The following is a 15,862-nucleotide window of genomic DNA, read 5'->3' as shown; positions in this document are numbered from 1 at the left end:
TCAAACAGCAATATAAAACACAATTAAAGAAATAATAATTGCAAGCATTATTTACAAATATATAACTTTTAAAAGGTTTTAATTTTTATTTTTCCCCAGAAATAGAAATTTATAATTAATTTGAAACATTTAAATAATAATCATATGTTTATTTGTAATTGAAAAACAGTAATAATAGTTAAATTTACATTTTTTAATGTTAAATGTGTGTGTATTCATTTTATCTTTATCTTTGTTTTGTTTTCGATCCAATCCGTACAACGTTATCAGTTTTCTTTTTCAATGCATTTTCAATGCATTCCTGTCGATTCTAACGCGGTATGTTTATGTGTTATAAATGATGTATTTTTATATTAACTAAAAGTTAACTGCGATCATAGAAAAGTTTATTTTAATTTCTTAATAAGGCTCTGTTTACGTTTTCATTTCTTCACTCCGTACTTCAACTAATGCGCGATATACTTTCCTTAAATTATTCGATATTCATTGAGGCCTACAACTAAAGGTTAAAAAAATAAAAGAATAGGACACCTTAAAAAAAAAACAGGTTAAAACATCTAAAAACTGATAAATAATTACTTTTACATTGAAGTGTTTAACAGATTATACGACACATTATCTGAGCTTTGCGTTTTTGGTCTATCTCACAAATTGAATATGGTACAACCGGGATGCAAAATTGAACAATCCGAATTTTGGGGGTTTAAGTATGATCTGCGTGGTGTAGGTATTAGGTAGTGTCGGTTTAACAGCTATTGTAGTTCCCCTACGTCTTAAATATTTAGTTAACTTAGGCGCCTAGACTAACCGTAACTAAACTAACAAGTATGCGATCGATCCAGCTTCATGCTGCTCCTACAGCCCTTATGATTTGGCTGAAGAGGCTCCCGCACGCGTTCTTTTGGCCATTGGCTCTGTGGTGTCAGCCGCTCGTATATTGTCGAACAGGTTGTTTTCCTGAAATCGATTTAATACCAATCAGCTTCCAGTTATTAACATTTTTGTTCAATCTATCACTTACCTGCGGATTGTCATCATCTAGGATCGATGGTTCCGCCGGTCTCTTTGAAGCTGCTGCCGCTCGCGACGTTGTCATGGCCGTCGTGGCGGGTTTACTCGTGGACTTGACTCCCAACGTATACACGTCCAGCGGTATATAGATCTCATTGTTTTGGAAATTCGCAACGGCCGGCTGCTTATAATACATTTCTGGCAGGGCCAGCGGCATGGAGAATGTGCTCGTGTTGGCATCAAATGGGCTGAATTTTGAGTCGATAATGTACATGGCGAGATCGCAGAGCGCCCACATTTTCTGATAACCGAAAAAATACATATATATATATACACGTTTAGAGGGGGCCAAACAGGCTAACGATTAAGAGGCATACATAGTTGTCGCGCTTGTCCGAGCCCTGACTGAACTCGCGGAGCTTTATCAGCTGCAGCAACTGCTTGTAGAAGCTGTGGACAAATGATTCCCGTTTGGCCATGAGGGGCTCCAGCACGAAGCGCAGGCACTTCTCCATTTTGCGCAGCTGGACGTAGTCCTCGTGATTCGTGAAGCGGGGATCGTGGACCAGCACGGGGATGGCGAAGGCCAGCATATAGTCAGGTAAAATGTGCAGTGATTGTGACTCCGTTGAGCTGTCGGGAGCTGCAATACCATTGTAGGTTTGTTAGGATAGAAAATAAAATAAGTGGGCTATGGCTTACATGTCATGGCCACAGTCTTGAGATATTCCCGACGCTTGTTTACATCCGTTTCCGTATAGTGACGGACAAGGTCTTGCAATCTGTTGAAATAGTTTATCGTTACTTATTCAAGGGTCTTCGCTGGCAAACTAGAAAACTCACTTTCTGTCAGTCTCCAGACCAGCCAGCACATACAAGCCCATAAAGTCCAGGGGCAGGCAATTCCTCGGCAGACTTCTGCCCAATCCCTTGTGCAGTTTGCGAGCAAAGATTTCCCGAACCTCGGGAACCGGATCCACCTAAGGGAATTCCCATTTCACGTAGGCATTTATCGTTAAGCAAATGTAAAGTGTTTCTACATACCATCAGCTGGGAGAGCTGCAAATACTGCTCGGCACTGTACTGATCGCCCACGCCCTTCTGCTCGCAGACCTTGAGCATGGCGCAGGCAGCCCCCAGACGCAGCCAGGACTTCTCGGCACCGCAAAGGCGGTTCTGGCCGAGGAGATCGCCCCGCTGGTTGACGAACGCGGCCAGCATGCGGAATGTCTTCTGAGCGGCGTGCTCATCGGTGCGCAGGCCCAGTAACCAGCGGGCCATGGCCTTCAGGGCGTCCAGCTTGCACAGCGTGTCGGGCGGAAGATCCTCTTGGGCACACCAGTCGCTCTCCTCGGGCAGATCGTAGTCCCGCTGCGCCGGCACCTCCTGGATGAGCAGCTCCTTGACAATCCGACGCGCAATCATGTTCTTAATGGGCGTGAGAAAGGCCTGCGGCATGTTGTACGCAATGTGACCCAGGGTTACGATCTTCGTACGCTGATACTCGCAGTTTGGCGTCAGTTTCAGGCGCAGTGTCTCGATGATCTCGTTGAAAATAGGATGCACAGTCTGGGTAGTGGTGGAAGCGCTCCCGGCTCCACCCGCTGCTCCATCAGTGGCTGCGGACGATTGACTGTTCACAAAAATACAACGCACCGCGTGCTTCGCCTGCTTTGGCGTGCCGATCAGCGCAAAATCCTTGCAAACCGGAGCCAACTCTTCGAGAATGGCTGGAGTGGTGTCGTCGATAAGTGGCTGATAGCGTCCCAGATGAGTGAGAGTCTTCAGGACCAGCGGAGCAACATAGTCTTGCTCGTAGCTCAGCAGGGAAATCAAATGACGCAGCGAAGTGTCGGTGAAGAAGTGAGCCGAGAAGACGTAGGAAAGCATCTGCAAGTAAGGGGCCAACTTAAGCATATGGATTTCCTTATCTTTCATTTTCTTATCAAAAAACTCACGCTCAACAGCTTGAGTCCGCGCTCGCCCGCTTCCTGTGGCGAGATGCCAATCTCCTCGCACATGGGACCTCCCTCAATGCACTGCTCAATGAGTCTGAACAGGAAGATAAGAGGACTTAGCCAGAGATTAGGGTAGCACTTGCAGGCGGCTTACCCAATAAGCACGCCAACGGATTCTTTGTCGACCATCACCGAGGCCACGCGTTCAATCAGCATCTTGACGGTGTTGTAGTACAGATTCGAGTGGACGTGGGCGCCCAGCTTTTTCAGCAGAACACCCATCGTGTCGGCGCACTCCCGGCAGCTGACGTCTCGCTTCAGGACAATGTTGATGCAGCGCAGTAGCTGGGCATCCTTGCGCAGGTTGTTGCTAAACTGGGTGAGGTACTCGGACGCTTTCAGGGGATCCGGCAGCAATCTGCAAAGACACGACATTAGTTACCATTCCCTTAGCCAGCGACTCCTACGAAACGCACTTGGCTATGTTTGCCTGTTTGGCGCTCAGTTGGCTGAGCACACGAGGCGTAAACTCCTTGGAGTGGTGCAGTTTGATCCAATCGCTGACCGTGTTGCGGGTCTTCATTTGGTTCTTCTGCAGCTCCACGAATGCCTTGGTGGCGTTCGCATCCAGATCGCCCAGCAGATGGTACAGCTTCTTCATGCGCTCCTCGGGAGCCAGTTTGTAGGGCACCAGGCAGGTGATGAGCAGGCGTTCCACGAGCAGCCGATCCTCCAAGCCCACTTTGTAGTAGCCGTGCAGTATCTTGTTCTTGATCCAGTCCACACGCACTTTGAGTCCGGTACTCAAGTCGTTGGGTTCGCAGATCGCTCGCTTGTAGATGTAGGCCAGACCGTTCATCGCGTCCCTACGAATCTTGTACTTCTTGTCCAGCGTCCGCTCGCGCACGATCTCCAGGAGTTCGGGCGCCTCAAGCACCAGACTAAAGTCACGCTTGGCAGTCTCCACAATGGCCATCACCACTTCGTGGCGAACAACCTCGTCCAGATCGTGGTTCCTTAGCCGCAACTTCTCGGTGATGTCCGCTTGAAGAATCGGATGGTTGAGCAGGAAGTGCATGGACGACTGGACGCACTTGATGCGTACTGGCTCGGTGATGTCGCAGAAGCGTCCGAAGAAGATTTTCAGCAGGTTCTGGTACTTCTTCGACAGCTGTGAGTCTTTTTCGGAGAACATGCGGGCCAGAAGAGTGGTGGCCTCTGTGGAAACGTAATAAATGTGTTTATTAATATTCAAATAAACCAAAACGGTGCTAAATTGCTCACTTAGTCTTTCAGCATCGTCTGTGGACAGCAGTTTATTCTCCAGTTGGGGCAGCACTGCGCACAGCAGGTCCGGATTGATGCGGTTAAGCTCATAGATGATATCGTAGATTTTGTTTGTAATGGACAGTTTAGTGTTTGGTTTATCCATGACCAAAGCACGATTGAAGAACTATTGATCAGAGATTTGTTTTAAGCAAACTGGGGAACCACAGGCAAACCAACTATTACCATTTTGATGGTGGACTCCAGAGCATCGCCTGTTTTGGTGAGCAGTTGTTCGGTTAGTTGGCAGGCAAACTTGTTGTTAGATTTGTACGGCTCCACAATGTTGATCAGTATGAGGTCCAACAATTCCACCGAAAGATTATCGGCTTCTGTGATTAACGGACTCAGCACGTCTAGAAAAAAGTTAGTAACCTTGACGCTGTGCTGGTCGCTGCAAAGATATCAATCATTTGATTATTTTCAGAAGAGATGATTTAAGCTACAGGACAAGCTCAGCTCACTTGACAATCTTGAAGATGGTGCTAAATAGCTCCTGGAAGATCTCCTGGCAGTCCTCCAGCTCGAAGCACATGTTAAAGGACTTGACAAAGGCCAGATTCTCCAGCAGATAGAAGTAACGCTTGAAGGAGGGATCACGGGGATCCTTCAGTCCATGCAGTTGCTTGATGAAAAACTTAAATATAGTTTTGATTTGATCTTGCTCTTTGTAGGGCGCCTCGGGCGCATAAACGCGCAGCACATCTGCCACGCAGCAGGCGATTAAGAGCTGGACATCGCGGGAAGTGTGCTGCATAAAGAAGTCGTCCAGTAGGTGGAGTGCCAAGGGAATGTACTGCTGGTAGAGATTGTCGTCCTGGTCCATGGTCTGCAGTACATTGGCGAGGGTCTGGCCAAGAGATATATCCATAGTTAAGGGAGTTTTTCAAGAGCGGGATAACTCACCTTCAGGCGACGTATCAGCTCATCCGTGCCCAAATCCTCGACCAGCGGCCGACATCCAGTGGGGTACACTATGTCCGTCATCCTCACCAGCCAAAGAAAGCTACCTGCAAGCTAGTATTCCAAGGATTCAGTGGCAGGTGCATCAATGCGCGTAATAACAACAACTAATGTACGCGACCCTCAAAATAACATTGGAAAATCGGAGGGTGGCATCACGCACACAGTCACGCACGCAGCCCCACACACACGCACACACACTTGCAGCCGCACACTGGCGAATATTGCAGTTCTTTTGCTTCACAAACAACAAAATACAAAGCTCCAAATTTAAAACTGTTTGCTCTGCCGTTTCTCAATGTTTTCGGCAAGTGAACGACGCAGTTTTAGGCATTTGCAATCTTACTTTTCACTACGGGCAGGCGGCGGCACAAATTTTGGCAATTTTGCGAACCGCTGCTCTCGATCTGCGCTCCAAACGCACGGCTCCTGGAAATTGCTGCTCTATGGAGGGAATCGCGGTGACAAGCTATTTACACATTTTCGCCCGTTGGCGGTGTTTTGCGGCGCGTATGTTGTTAAAATGTATGTTGTTAAAATTGGTAAAACCGAGGAGCGTTTATGTGGAGTGGCACGCCATTAATCCACGCACGGAGCGTTGCCAGAAGCTGCGCGGGAGTGTGGCCAGATTGTTATGCGATTATTTCTCGATTGCATTTCAGCTGTTTTTGCGTGTTACGAATTATACTCGGAATATGTTCGTTACAATTTTTACATATTTTGTATTGCTTATAACATTCTTTGATTGTGAACAAGCTAAAAGATTTCGGTACTAAATTTGGTACTAAATCAACAATACTTAGTACATAGCACATAAAGTTAGTAAAGATTTAACAACTATCTAAGTCCCGCAGGATTCTGTCACGCGCCCATCTCTAGATTTGTTTGTTGTGCTTGGCAAACAGCTGTGGCGTTGCCACACTTCCGCGATTAATGCAGGAAGCGCAAACATTAGATAAAGATAATTGCACAATTACTGGCACCTGCAGCCGGCAAAAGCTGTAACGGAATTTCCCGCTTTCAAAAGCCGATGGCGCGCATGGCCAAAACGACAGAGGAGAAAGGTAAAAGGCGCAACACGCTGTTTGTAACGGCTCTCCATGTTCCATGTGTCTAATCCAATTAAGCGTGTGCCCTGAAATCGGTGATGCGGCGGTTCTGGCCAGTTGACCGCCGTCCATTGCAGCAGCTCCACATTCCCCAAAATATGAGCAGACTTGCGTAAATATTGCATGGGCAGTGCAGATTTAAATATAGACCGTATGCATATAGACGCTATGTAAGCCACTTGCATTTGGCAGCAGACAACCGAAAGTATTAATCAAGCAATCCAAACCGATGTGGCATAGCCGGGATTATGGCTTCCTTGCGCGTAGTTAATAGGTGGGTCGAAATAGCCTTCATCCCAATAAGCCCAAGCAATTAATCCAACCAATTGTAATCCCCGAAAGAAACAGATTAGTGTGCCGCGGCTTTGTGGCTCTGACGTTGCTGCTGGTCTTCTTTAACGAGTTCATAGTGTACTACATGGCCCAGTCCAGTTGGCAGCCAATCGATTGCAAACTAGGTAAGTTGTAACCCAGTTTCCAAAAAGGAACACCCACTTACCGGCTCTCCCAACTAGATAATTGCACCCGCCTGCTGCTCATCGCCGATCCCCAGATCCTGGGAAACTCGTATGATCGATCCTCGCACAGTCCCTTGGCCAGATACGATTCGGATAGATATCTAGCCAAGACCTTCGAGCGAGCTCTGGCCTTCACGCAGCCCCATATCATCGTTTTCCTGGGCGATCTGCTGGACGAGGGCAATATAGCCACGGCCCAGGAATACAAGCAGTATGTGCAGCGATTCAGGCGAATCTATCAGAACAAAAAGTTCAAAAAGGTAAGAGTTCCCTATAATTATGTGTAAGGATCCTTATGATTACTTCTTAAACTATTGAAATAATCTAATCTAAGAGATAATTACATATAACAATTTTCCATCTATTTAAAATAGTTAGCACTTAGTTTAACATAGGTACTTTAAAAGTATGTTAATGAACAATAACCCCTTAAAACCTAATAGTTTCGGATGATCTCTGCTTTTTTTCAGCGCGTCCATGTGCCGGGTGACAATGATATTGGCGGCGAGAATGGCGACTACATATCCAACTCGAACCAGAGGCGCTTCGAGAACGAATTCATGAGCGAAGACCTCTTTGACTATGACAATCACTTGCGCTTCTTCAAGATCAACCGCATGCTGCTGGACTTTACCAATCCGGATAGGGATAACAATGCCGATCGGCTGAGGATTGGCGTCTCGCATGCACCGCTGCTCATTGGCGGTGGACCCTTGCTGAGGGCCATCATCAGTGACTTGGATCCACATATCATTTTCTCGGGTCACTGGCACGAATCGAGAATATTTATTTACCCCTCCACCAAGGTGATCAATTTCTATGAAAATGCCGTGAGGCACTTTGATCTGAAGGCCCTGAAAGAGCAGGAGCACAGCTATTTGGAGATCATGGTGCCCACATCCTCGTATCGCATGGGAAAGTCTAAGATTGGCATTGGCTATGCGGTGTTGGGTGAGTTTTGCAATGGTTTTAAACCTGTTTCAGGCTCAACTTGACCCTAATCTTGATTTTAGAAAACTACAACCTAAGCTACACGGTTCTGTGGCAGCCAAATCGTTTTATCCTGCTTTTCACATACGTATTCTGGGGACTGTTCGTCGTCTGCGGTGCCGTCGTCTTCAAGATGATGACCCGATGTCCTTTCCGCGTGGCCAAAAGACAGACGCTGTACAACCGTGTCTCGACCATACCTCAATTTTAGACTGCATTACCCCTTTCCTCACGGACAATAAGCCTAAGATTCTCAAGAGTTGCTCGTATATACTGCTCAGAACGAGATTAAAATTTATATAATTTTTTTCCTAGATAAGTAGGCTGTATTCGAATAGTATTGATTAGTATTTGTTTATAGAAATTGATTGTAAATTTCCTTGTCCAAAATTTGCTAATATTAATTTTGAATTAGAAAATAAATGTAATCCATGTCCTCCAAATAACTTTTGTTTAAATTTCAGCTTTAAATTAAAATTATTAAAACATTTTAAGTCACAGATCCGTATATTTTATAGTACTATACCTCTAATTTTGGGTATGTTATTTCTCATTATGAGAATAAGTTTTCTAAAATTTAAAATTCAAGTATAAATGGTCTTATTTTGTTGTCTGTTTGTTTGTTTACGGATTATTTTTATTTACAGAATGTTTGAAAAAAATATATTGTATAAATAATTAAAATTCAAATATTGAAGCAGCTTTAGACTTACTCAAGAATGTGAATTGACAATTATGGACACACAAATGTTAGTGAAGAATACTATATCTGAAAGATACTTTTTTAATTAAAACCTTACCTCATAAACCTTGTGGATTGATAGATGCATTTTACTCTGCCAAATTGACTTATAGTTTACATTACTATTTTACCATCTTACTCATTTGAAAAGGTAGTAGCTCAGTGGATTTAGTGGTGGTAGTAAAATCCAGCAGAGTTTTGTGAAATATACTATATCTGAAAGATACTTTTTTATATAATACCGTACGTCATATTTACTTATAGATTGATAGGTGAATTTTACTCTGCCAAATTAACGTATAATTTACACTACTATTTTACCATCTTACTTATTCGAAAAGGTAGTAGCTCAGTGGATGTTATGGTAGTAGCAGAGATTCTCCCTGCACCCGTGTAGAAATACCGGGTAATACTGGGTACAATTGAGGGCGCATGTGCGAACCGTGCGCCGGCTGGCAGCGTTAAATTAGCCCGATGCGGCGTCGTCAGTTGAGTTCCGAAACCGAACGCGGAAGGTTGTGCCCTCCAGACAGCGATAGTGATTCCATCTTCCCTCAAACTCGAACCCAAATCGCTCGAAAGATCCCCGGGCTGTGCGTCTGCGGCAGGATAATAAAGCGTGACGCGTGTGCGTAACATAAAAATAACCATAAAGCAAATGCTCTCCGCTCCGGCCGGAATAAATGAAATGAAGTGAGGCAAACAAAATACCTAAGTAGTGCAAAGGCAAAGGCAAAGGCAAAGGCAGAGAAACATAAGACAAACGGAATTCCTTTAAAAATCGGAAAAATAAACAAGCAGAAAAGAAGAGCACACACACCGGTTTTGTGCGAAAGAAGCGAAGGAAGTACGAAGTGAAATCAAAAGAATTCTTCGTTCTTCGGCTCGAAATGGGGCTGAACGGAAGACGATTGTTGAGCTGCGGCCTGGGATTCTGCTGCCTGATCTTGTGCTCTTACGGTGAGTTGAATCGTCTGACTGACTCATCTTTTTGTTTCGTTTCCATAACTCGTCCCATATCTCACCCTTCCTCAGCCGCGCCCCTGTCTTTGGAGGATGTGCGCATCGCGAGAGGACCCCAACCCTCGATAACCATCAAGGAACAGAGTCCTTTGCAATTGCCCTGCGACTATCAACTGCCGGATGGCTATCTTCAGAGCAGCAGCGTCATTCTGCGCTGGCGGAAGGACAACAAAACACTGCGTCAAGTGGAGCTGGGCAGGATGAGCAGCACCACCAGCGAACCCCAGCTGGAGACCATGTTGCGCGAGGATTCGCGAGTGGCCCTGAACAGGGACAGTGGTGCGCTGCAGTTCAACAGCGTTCTGGCCAGCGATGCCGGTCAGTATCAGTGCCAGTTGCTCATCGAGGGTTCCCCGGCAGCCAGTTCCATTGCCGGAGTCCTCGTGGTCATAGAACAGCTTAAGTTCGTGCCACAGCCCACCTCCAAGAACTTGGAGTTGGGTTCTCTCAGTAAAGTGCACTGCAAGGCACAGGGAACCCCACCGCCACAAGTCAAATGGATGAGGGTGAGTAAACACTAGATAGCCAACTAGATAAGTAATCAAATTTTAAATTTCTGCGAATTAAAATGAAAGTCATTAAAATATATATTTGATTACCTGAAGAAAAGGTCGTTACTTTGATTTATAAGAATAAAAGGACATTTCAGTCACAAAATATTTACTTTGTTTCAAAAGAGCCAATGCTTAAGAAATCAAAATGTTTGTTTTGCTATAAACATGTTTCTGGAAAAAAGAAATTCTAAATATACATTTTAGATGAATAATAATAATAATATTTTCCGTCTTCAAATATATGTATATATCTCTGGCAACAGAGAATATTATTTTAGCATTTGACTTCTAAAAAAATTTAATTTAAATATTCAAACCAATTAAACAAGTGTGATTTTAAGAAACTATTAAATTCTGAATCGAATTCTGTACTTTTCTAAGCTTATAATAAGACACATCGTACTTTGCCATTAGAACTTTCCATTAAACCCCTACTTCTTGTCCTTCAATTTTGTAAGCAATAATATTTTCCATGTTCAAATATAAAAATCTGCGGTTTAAAAACATTTAAATTTTGAATCGACTTCTGTTTTTTTTTTAGAATAGTATAAACCACAACTTACTGTTGCATAAGAACCTCCCATTTAACTCCTACTTCTTATCCTTCTAGGAAACCCAACTGCCGCTGCCCGCCAATGTGACCGACCAGAATGGCACTCTGATCTTTAGCCAGGTCAGCAATGAGCAGAGGGGTCAGTACACCTGCATGGCCTCCAACAGCCAGGGTCAGATCAGTGCCACCGTGTCCATCAATGTGGTGGTGGCGCCCAAGTTCAGTGTTCCACCCGAGGGACCCATTGAGGTGGCCGAAGCTGGAACAGCAGTGATCCACTGCCAGGCGGTAGGAGAACCGAAACCGACGATTCAGTGGGACAAGGATCTCACCTATTTGAACGAGAACAACACGGATGCGGAACGCTTTCTGCTGATGGAGAACGGCACGCTGGAGATACGGAATGTTCGGCCGGAGGATGAGGGTCGCTATGGCTGCACCATTGGCAGCAGTGCGGGACTGAAGCGGGAAGATGTCCTGCTGGTGGTGAGGTCCAGCAAATCCGCCTCCAATTCGATTGTGACCAGGATCATCATCGTGATCATTTGCCTGGCCTTCCTGTACTTTGTGCTGGTGCTGGGCCTGAAGGTGTGGTACCGCTACCGTCGTCACCTGGGCAAGGTCCAGTTGGAGGATGGCGGCCACGCCAATGGGCCCACCGATGGCCAGGATCACCAGGATCATCCGGAGAACGAGCCCTGCCTGACGGACGTCAATTCCAGCAAGACTCTGAAGAGCAAACTGAGGGAGAGTGTGATCCTGGAGCAGGAGTCCCAGGTGGCCGATGATATTGTGTGAGGAGTGCAAGTGCCCCTTCTCAGCCAGTTTCCATGATCTCGGTCACATGCTCCTCGAAGTGTTACTCCCTTTTGTTGTTGAGAATCAAAAAAAGGAACTTGTGAAATCGCCAGAAATCTATTTGTATTGTATTTATATTTATCTAGTTTATATTTACTATATGTATTTATGCATGTGTGTGTCTGTGTGTATATATATCCCATGTACAGTTATTTTTTAGTAGAATAAATATTTTATGGCTCTCATAGAGCCCTATTTTATAGCGCAATCGTTTTTCTTTTTTTTTTTTTTTTTTGCGGCGGAACAAGCGTTGCGGGGACCTCGTAAAATTCCTCCGCTCCACCATCGTAAATTCGTAGCCCACTTGGCACGGCCGTAAAGCCCATGGAACCCGGATGAGTGTTCAACAGCTTTTTATGCGCTTTTTATGACGAAAGCAGCACGCATCGGATGACGAAAAACTCCGCTGCTGCAGCAGGAAAACCCAACCCCCTATAAAAAGTCGTAAACTAGCTCGACATTCTGGCATTTCTTTGGTGGGAGTTGGAGGGTTGCTTTTTCATTAAATATTACAATGAAGTTATCTAGATTTGTACTTGAGGTCCTGGAAAAGAAGTTCATGGAATTGTGATATATATATTTTATTTTATTTAAAAAAAACCGTGCTGAGTTTAGTTCGATTTTATATAAATTTTGTTTAGTTTTCCAGTTTCCTAAGTATGTTAATTAAGATTCTAAAACATGAACTTCTTTTATTATAAATTCAAAGAAGGTGTTAAATTGGATTTATTATCAATTCGTAGAATTTTTTTAATTAATTATTAGCAAGGCAAGAAATGTATGAAATTAAGAAGACCTTATGTTTACGATTTCTTTAAATATGCTGTATCTTAAAAAAAAAGTGTTGAGTTTGAGATTGATTGCATTTAAAGTAAATTTAGCTTTCCAGTTTTCTAAAGTAACTACTTTTATTAAAAATGCATAGAAATGTTTTAATTACGAACCAATAGCTGTGATAAGATTTTATATAAGCAACAAAAGATGTTTCTTAAATTGATAAATAAAATTATTAAAAATGTCTAAAGAAAAAATGGATCATTGATGTAAAAGGACAATTCACATTTAAAGAAATATCAAACAATTTAAAAGAAATAGTAAATCATTTAAATTCTGAATCAATTGGACATATTAAATGTATTGAAATGTCAGTATAACTTGCACTTTGTGTTCTGATTATTTCATTACACAAAACTGTCATGTTTCCCCTTTGAAGGTCCAGAATCACCCTCCTGTGTCAACATAAGTCATCTACTCTGGCCATCATCAAGTGAATTCAACGCAATTGCCGACGACAATTTCTTTCCAATTGCCAGCGTCTGCACTTAATCGCTTCATTTCCATTTCCATTTCCATTTCCATGTGCCATATTCATGCCTGTTCAGGGCTTCAATCGCAATTGCCTATGTGTTTTATGCATATTTTATGGTCTTTTATAGAGCTCGAATAAACAGCGCACATCAAAGGCATAGGCAAATGCAAAGGCAATGGTAATAACCAAAGGCAACTACACATGCGCAGGTTACTCCATGGCAGGCAAGCAGATAAAAAAGTAAGCGGCAAGTGCAATTAAACGACCACCCCTGCCTGCATTTCCACCAGTCCACCTATCCACCTATCCACCAATCCACCCATCCAGCAATCCAACCCATTCGAATGGTATCCTATGCAGCACCCCAACCTCTCTCGCAACACTATATATGTATATATATATATGTGTATATACGATTTGCCTTTGATCTGCGGCGGCGACGACGACATCGACATGCATTAAAAACTTGTTGTTGGGGGCCCTTCCGCTGATGTTTTCCCTCCTCTTCGATTTTCCCTCCATTTTTGGGTACTTTTTTCGCCTTATTTGTTTATAGCAAGTGCGCACGGGGCCTCTGACTTGTGGCTCTGCCCAAAAACACCTTCAAACGCTGCATATAATGTTTATTTTGTTTAGTCTACGCAAAGGCCGCGTTACTAAAATTTATTTTAATGCCTTCAAATGTTTGATGTTTGCTAGCGGAGCATTCGGATTTCGATTCTAGCCGGAATTCGTTGCAACTTTGAGATGCTCCATAAAATTATACGATTGTGAGGCGTTGAGTTACGGTAAGCAGTTCGAAATAATAACTTAAACAAGTATGGATGGAAGCTAAATGGTTAGCTGGAAGGGACCTAAAAGATGAAAGAGATTGTCAAGAAATTAGTTGGAAAGTTACGATTTTTTAGGGCCAAATAAGAGCTTCTCTAAGAATCGTTTTGAAATGTATTTACTATACTTCTCAAGAACTTTAATCAGAATTATATAGTTTTTAATAGTTAATTAAGCTGTGGCTTCTTAAGTCAACTAAAATAATATACCTTTTACTTATCCAATTAACATATTACCCTTTCACAACCCTCTTGGAATACCAACTGGAACACAATATTATTAACACACCATTTGCAGCTTTGGTTCGTCCGATCGTTTTCACCCCAAAAATCTGGGAGGGCACAAAAAAAGAACCAAAAATGAAACAACAGATATAACAAAACATAAGCCCTATATTCAGGCAGGGCATGGCATAAATCTCCAACTTTATGACATCAATAACTGTCGTTCGTCCAGAGTCAGCGGGCATTGGGAAATGGAAAATGGGAAATGGGATATGGGATATGGGATATGGAAAAGCGCAATGGAGGCCCAACTTTGGATGGTCCCTTTCCTTACTTTCTGCCCTTGTGGGCATGGCCAACATTCGATAACCGCACACACGCATTTCCACGCAGATATAATCACAAAGGGCCGGGGCTGTTAATCAGGGGCGGCGATTGAAGGGGGAAAAAGGGGGAGGGGGGCACCACCCCTCTCTCGGATACATAGTTTATACAAATGGCAACGGCAGTTTACGACTGTTGGGTGTCAGTCAACGCCGGCCCAAGGATCTGCTGCAATTGTTTTTGTGGCTCCTGGGTTGCTTTTCCATTGTGCGGGGTTGAAAGGCCTCGTAAAAAAACAAGCGGAAAACTATAAAACGAAAACACACACACAGCCACTCGCTCATAATCGCACAGAAGCCGTGGACTGTCTTAGATGCACATGAAAAAAAATGACCTTAAATTATATTAAATTTTAATTTAATTTAATTTAATTTTAATTTTCCATCCTAGCATCACAGACATATATTAAATTACTAACTAATTCTTAAAGTTCAATAAACAAAACAAATTTTTGTTTTTTATGCATAAGATTTTATGGATTAAAATCCAGGACTCATGTTTAGAATTTATTCGTTTTTAAACTTAATAAATAAAAGCATTATCCTTTAATTTTAAAGGTTTTTAAAATATAATTCAGTTGTAAATTTTTTTGAGTGTACAAAATTGGTAGTGGAAGCCTCTTGCAGTTCTCCAAGCCACGCGCGTACTTCTGCTCGTAAAACAGCAAGCCACGAATGTATTTCCTCTCAGGCCGCTAGACCACCCCATATTTTAGCCGATTCTTGGTTTGGTCATTAAGACGCATTATTGTTTGGATTTAAAATCGGGGGAAACGGCAGTTGATGAGACAGCGGGCGGTTTGCATAGTGACTCTGGTTTGATTGCCGACAACTGATAGCTTTATTTTGCATTACTGAATTTATGTTTCAGGGGGGACTTAATCAATTAAATTAATGAAGAGATTCAGGTTCAGTCAGTGAAAATAATTAAATATAATACAATTTAGCAATCTCTTAATAATATGCAATTATGGTTGGTGTTTCCTCTTATTTCATAAAGTATTAAATCCTTTTAAATGTGTTTTAAATAATTTGACAATTTAAAGTTAAATAATAAATTAATAGAATACATTTGGTATTGGTTTTTATTTGTAAACACAGGTTAATGGTACAATCCAAGCGCTATTTATCTAAGTAGTTTTAAATCCTTGAAAAAAATTAAGTGAACTTTTAATATATTAAATTAAATCAAATATTAATAAATTTCTTAATGAAAAACTTGAATAGTTCGTTCATCTGACTGCCAATGATTTAAAAAAAAAAACTATATTCTTCTTCACAACAATTTTTATTATTTTTAGGACCTTCTTCGTAAACCAATCTTTTAAAATTCCTTCCACAGTATATTTCGTAACAAAATAAATTAGCAATATAATTTTTTAAACATTGCCGCGCAGCAAATGCTGCTTTCAGCTCGGCAACACTACCAAAAATACCGGGCAGCATAAAATACTGGTCACAAGTGCGTAAAATCCTCCAGCGAGAGAGCCCCATCTGCACCCAGTATTTT

At 42.8% G+C, this 15,862-nt stretch overlaps 3 protein-coding genes across 6 annotated transcripts; 2 read left to right on the top strand and 1 right to left on the bottom strand.

Moving 5' to 3' along the window:
* Positions 1–395: 395 nt before the first annotated feature.
* On the bottom strand, positions 396–5,860 carry LOC108144699 (sister chromatid cohesion protein PDS5 homolog A). The gene is made up of 14 exons (XM_017269789.2): positions 5,605–5,860; positions 5,202–5,312; positions 4,760–5,145; positions 4,482–4,689; positions 4,254–4,422; positions 3,446–4,187; positions 3,124–3,387; positions 2,970–3,063; positions 2,056–2,901; positions 1,855–1,991; positions 1,714–1,793; positions 1,389–1,654; positions 1,022–1,312; positions 396–957 (listed from the first exon to the last, which is right to left on the bottom strand). The coding sequence occupies exons 2-14, from the start codon at positions 5,280–5,282 to the stop codon at positions 865–867; spliced, it is 3,657 nt and encodes a 1,218-aa protein (XP_017125278.1). The 5' UTR covers positions 5,283–5,312; positions 5,605–5,860; the 3' UTR covers positions 396–864.
* Positions 5,861–6,157: 297 nt separating this feature from the next.
* Positions 6,158–8,326, top strand: LOC108144194 (metallophosphoesterase 1). Of its 4 annotated transcripts, XM_017268860.2 has the most exons (6): positions 6,158–6,322; positions 6,386–6,641; positions 6,710–6,825; positions 6,883–7,145; positions 7,329–7,836; positions 7,899–8,326. In XM_017268860.2, the coding sequence occupies exons 2-6, from the start codon at positions 6,616–6,618 to the stop codon at positions 8,084–8,086; spliced, it is 1,101 nt and encodes a 366-aa protein (XP_017124349.1). In that variant the 5' UTR covers positions 6,158–6,322; positions 6,386–6,615; the 3' UTR covers positions 8,087–8,326. The 4 variants fall into 4 exon arrangements, with proteins under 4 accessions (XP_017124349.1, XP_017124350.1, XP_017124351.1 ...); XM_017268861.2 differs by having other exon boundaries at positions 6,159–6,641; positions 6,716–6,825; XM_017268862.2 differs by having other exon boundaries at positions 6,160–6,641; positions 7,356–7,836; positions 7,899–8,324.
* A 793-nt stretch (positions 8,327–9,119) lies between these two features.
* On the top strand, positions 9,120–11,813 carry LOC108144200 (tyrosine-protein kinase-like otk). Its single transcript, XM_017268870.1, has 3 exons — positions 9,120–9,577; positions 9,653–10,146; positions 10,805–11,813. The coding sequence occupies exons 1-3, from the start codon at positions 9,508–9,510 to the stop codon at positions 11,543–11,545; spliced, it is 1,305 nt and encodes a 434-aa protein (XP_017124359.1). The 5' UTR covers positions 9,120–9,507; the 3' UTR covers positions 11,546–11,813.
* Positions 11,814–15,862: the final 4,049 nt, after the last annotated feature.

This window comes from Drosophila elegans, unplaced genomic scaffold (assembly GCF_018152505.1).
Source record: "Drosophila elegans isolate 14027-0461.03 unplaced genomic scaffold, ASM1815250v1 contig_183, whole genome shotgun sequence".
NCBI classification, from domain to species: Eukaryota; Metazoa; Arthropoda; class Insecta; order Diptera; family Drosophilidae; genus Drosophila; species Drosophila elegans.
Note: the sequence above shows the minus strand (reverse complement) of the source record. Positions and strands in the feature narration are given on the sequence as shown.